The sequence below is a fragment of the Triticum aestivum genome, chromosome 4A (genome assembly GCF_018294505.1).
Source record: "Triticum aestivum cultivar Chinese Spring chromosome 4A, IWGSC CS RefSeq v2.1, whole genome shotgun sequence".
Lineage (NCBI taxonomy): Eukaryota > Viridiplantae > Streptophyta > Magnoliopsida > Poales > Poaceae > Triticum > Triticum aestivum.
In genome coordinates, this window is record NC_057803.1 from 584,262,607 (window position 1) to 584,266,974 (window position 4,368).

The window sequence follows — 4,368 nt, forward strand, 5'->3', positions numbered from 1 at the left end:
ACTTAAGCTCCGTCAGCCCACCGAAGTGACTCTTGCGGGGCTCCCGCAAGGGATACCTCTTAGTGACTCCTATAAGCGAGACATAGGGGTGCCCGCGTGCAAGTGCCACGGTGAGGGAGGCCGCCAGGTTGGTCCATGGGCCCAAGGTTTTGTGAGGTACAATAACGAAGATTTCAGTGAAGAATCATCATCGTCTCAGAGTATGAGTTTGGGCACGTAGACGGAAATATCTTGTTCGCACAAGGTCCAAGATTTCGTTTCGATAATATCGGCATGCTACCTACAACTCAAAGTGGATTTTTGGTCACAAGAAGTGAAGAATGCTGACACCAGTTCTATTCTCTGCACATCGAGGTTCAGCCCTGCACCGCCCATAATTTGTTACACTGCCCAATTCTCAAAAGCAAGCCAAATCCCACTCTACCGCAGTACACACAAACGCTATCGATCCGGAGTCAATCATCAATCTTACACGCGCCCCGCAGCAGTCTCGGCGCCGCCGCGAGGACGGAGCACAGCCTAGTTTAGTTCACACAACAACAACAACAACAACAACAACAACAGAGGTGACAGAATGCGAAAGCCAAGAATGAATTGCCTGGAGACAGCAGCAGACCCTGACCCACGGGCACCAGACACCAGGACGGACGGAGATCCACCCTCGGGGCGCCGTGCGCCGGCCGGCGGTCGGAGGAAGCCGCTGTTCTAGGTTGCATCAAGGGGTGCCACTTCACGCCTGACGGAGATGCAGGTCCGGCGGCACCCGGAGATAGTCGGAGCTCTGCTCGCCTGACCAACCGGAAAGCCGTTTTGTCAGAACAAGCTGCTAGCAATTGTTCCTAAGATTGATCAGGTAGGGAGGCGATGACACTACCTTTGTTTGCTTCGGTTCTGCCGCCATTGGAGGCGCCGTTCTCGTCCTTCTTGGTGTTGAGGAAGCGGCCGCCGGTGCCCCTCGCCCGCCGCATCGCGTGCTGGTGCCGGGACTCGTGGAGGTAAGGCTGCAATGGAGTAGAAAACAGAGGTCGAACACAGGTTCAGGCAGGAAGGAACGAGGGAGATGATTTGCTGGGCTGACCTTCCTGGCCTTGATCGCCTTCCTCTCGAGCTCGGCCTTGGCGCGCGACTGCCGCCGCCTCAGAATGCCATGGTACTGCTTGGCGTTCACGTACACGGGCTCCTCGGACACTTCCAGAGGCAGCGGCATGCGAGGGTGCGTCAGCCCGGGTAGCTGGAAGTGAGCCTGTCAGGGCCACAAGAAACGCAGCCAGTTGAGAAATGCAGCCAATTCAGGCATATGAGATGGTTTCTGGTGCTTAAATTGGCATGGAAATACTGTATACCACTGCTTGAGCTCCATAGGGACCGACCATGCCTGTGTAGTAAGCATCAGGGTACGGGTACGTTGCCGAAGCCTGCACAATGCCAAATTGCCAACATGTGCTTCAGATAAAGAATCGCGCTGCCAGACAGTTGCAAACATCAACGGAAAAGATAAGAGTCCAGGAAGGGGAAGAGATCATACCATCGGTTGGTTTAGTTCTAGGTGTGAGTATGGTGCTAAATAGTCTGTGGCCAAAGCAGGCATCCGCGACGTGGCACGTTGATTTTCTTCTTCAAAGCTTCCATCTGGCATTCAGAGAACATCACGGTAACAGATATCAGGTATATGTGAATTGCAGACAAGCTCGTTTCCACATATAACAGTTATTCGGGTGCATAATTACTGAAGATATTCTAGTGCACATAGTAGTTATTACTTCCTCCGTCCGGAATTGCTCGTCCTACATCCGTTTGAGCGACAAGTAATTCCGGACTGAGAGAGTATTACATGGTTTACAAGATTGGACTTGAGTTTCCTCATCATTTTGCTGAAGCAACTCTACTGACAGGATCCTAGGTTTTGTTAAAAGAAAACAATACATAGGAGTGCAAGTAGTACCCTTCAAAAAGAAAAAAAGGAGTGCAAGTAGTAGACAGGCCAACAAACCTTTTGGTTCCCCTGATCTCTGGGAGTCGTCGTCGCTACTCTGGGCGCGCGGGTCGTCGTCGGCCGTCTTCTTCTTCCCCTGCGTCGTCGCGCCCTTGCCCGCGCCGCCGCCGAGCGGGTTGCTCGACAGGCTGATCCCCGCCCCGCTTCCGGGCGCCACGACGGCCGGAGACACGGCCCCGAACCCTGTCCCCGTCCACCAGGGCTGCATCGCCATGCCGGACGGCAGCCCTCTCGGCTCCACCAGGTTGCTCTCTCCCGGCCGCGATCCCATGCCACTCATAGCTTCTCACTGTTTGAGCAGCACCACCGAAGAGAACATGCACGGGGGCACACAGGTCAACGAAGAAGAAGATGCGTTGCAAACACAGAGCATATTCAAAAATTTCAACTTGGCCACGCGCCAGATCCCCGGAAGAACAGATGGGAGTACGGATCATGATGATTAAGAAACTGAAGCAACCAATTATTACTGCTAATGAACAGGATGAGAGCCCGCCCGGGGCCGAGAAAGACGGGATCGAACCAGCCGACGACTTTTCTCCAGGCTTATTACGGAACAGTAGCAGTGTCTGCCTGTCAGATTACAATATCCATTGACAGTTTGACACGCACGAACCCGAATCAAGGGAACACACAGCAGAACAGTAAAAACGAGAAGACACTCTAGCTATAATAGAACTGTAGGCACGTCCCAGCTGGATGGGTGCAACCGAGCCGACGAAAAGAGACGCGAATTCCTCGCCGTTGGAGTAAAGCAGAAGGCACAGATAGTACTATCGTCGCCTCGCCGGTGAAATTCGAGCCCTAATCTGCGGCGGCGCCGGCAACAGCAACCGTGACTCTCATCCCCGCCGACGCCGCGCAAGCGAGATCCCCGCACGACTCGCTCTCCAGCCCAAGCCGGTGAAGTTAATTCGGATAAGCCTCTTGCTTGCCACTTATCCAAAGAAGAAGAAAGCCGGCGGGCGGGCGGGCGGGCGGCAGCCCGAAATAGAAACACCGGTCGGCCCGCATCGGAACCGAGGCGCGCGGAAAAGGGCAGGCAAACACCAATCAGAAGAAGCGACGAGACGACGAGAATAAAAAGGGAACAAGGGAGGAAGGAAGCAGACGAGAGGCGAGGAGGGCTACTGACCACTGGGCGCGGAGGGAGGGAGGGAGGGAGGGAGTGAGGTTCCCGGCCAATAGGGCGTCTTCCTCCTCTATCTCCTCTACTCTCTATCTCCACACGCACGCAGGCTGGCTTGGCTCGGGCTAAGACGGGATTGGGCGAGGGATAATCGCGGTGGTTAACATGGCTGTTAGGGGGGCCGATGGGTGGACGAGAGTGGAGGCGTGTACCGGGGGAAAGGGAAGGGGGTCGCCACCGCCACGCGGCCGGTGCGAGCAGCGGAGGTGAGAGTGACGGACAGACGAGGTGGGTGGCGACGGGCGGGACGTACGGGAGGAGATAATGCTAGACTAAGCAAGGGGCTGGCGGGTTGATTAAATTAATTACTCCCTCCTTTCCGGTTTATAATAAGGCTGGTTATAGTGGGGTAACTTAGCTAAGCTAGTAACTTAACACATTTCAAGGCAATTTTGCTTATGTGGCAAGTACTTAATGAGGAAAGAGGTGTTTGAAGTAACATAATATGTTACCGTAACATAGCGTTTCCCGAGGTAAAATGAGCCTATATGTTAATAAATGAAGCGATCAACCAAGATAGATGATGAGTGGTGGAATATTTTTTGTAGTTTGTAAAAGCACTCAATTAATGCTTTTGTTTTTCTCAAAAAATTATGTTTACGGATGCATTAATTGCAATGCATGCATGCATAACATGTGATGGGGAACAACCAAATTGAGCCTTATAAAATGGAAAAACTAAAATTTTGAGATAAGTCCTATAAGACCGAAAGGAAGGAGTAACTCGATTTATTTACTGTACTACCACGGCTGGGTCTCCCCGTAGTACAGTAATTTACCTGGTGTGTTGTGTTAATGCTTGGTCTCCTCCTGCGGCCTGGTTATTGATTAAAGTGTGGGCAGTGCTGCCAGGTGGCACGGAATAGTGCTTTTTAATAGTGCGTGCGGGGTTAATGACCGTCTGGCCCATGCATAATATGCATCCCATATGCTCTCTTTTTTTCTCATTCGATGAAAAAAGACTGGTTTCCGCTATGAAAAATAACAAAATAAAACACACACAGAAATATATATTAAGAGCCTGGTGCAAAAACCTAGGGAAGAAAAGCTAGGATCTATCATAGTCCATGCACCGCCACATATAGAAATCCTCAAGTACTAAGGCTGGTCACAGTGAAGAGTAACTTAATGTAGTAACACATGTTACTACCTACATAGCGACGAGTAACACATGTGTGATGTCATG

The 4,368-nt window shown here is 51.9% G+C and overlaps 1 protein-coding gene across 1 annotated transcript; it reads right to left on the reverse strand.

Moving 5' to 3' along the window:
- Window positions 1-314: 314 nt before the first annotated feature.
- Window positions 315-3,384, reverse strand: LOC123087187 (nuclear transcription factor Y subunit A-7). The gene is made up of 7 exons (XM_044509114.1): window positions 3,129-3,384; window positions 1,991-2,282; window positions 1,526-1,629; window positions 1,344-1,415; window positions 1,079-1,243; window positions 875-1,001; window positions 315-789 (listed from the first exon to the last, which is right to left on the reverse strand). The coding sequence occupies exons 2-7, from the start codon at window positions 2,271-2,273 to the stop codon at window positions 731-733; spliced, it is 810 nt and encodes a 269-aa protein (XP_044365049.1). The 5' UTR covers window positions 2,274-2,282; window positions 3,129-3,384; the 3' UTR covers window positions 315-730.
- Between the last annotated feature and the right edge of the window lie 984 nt (window positions 3,385-4,368).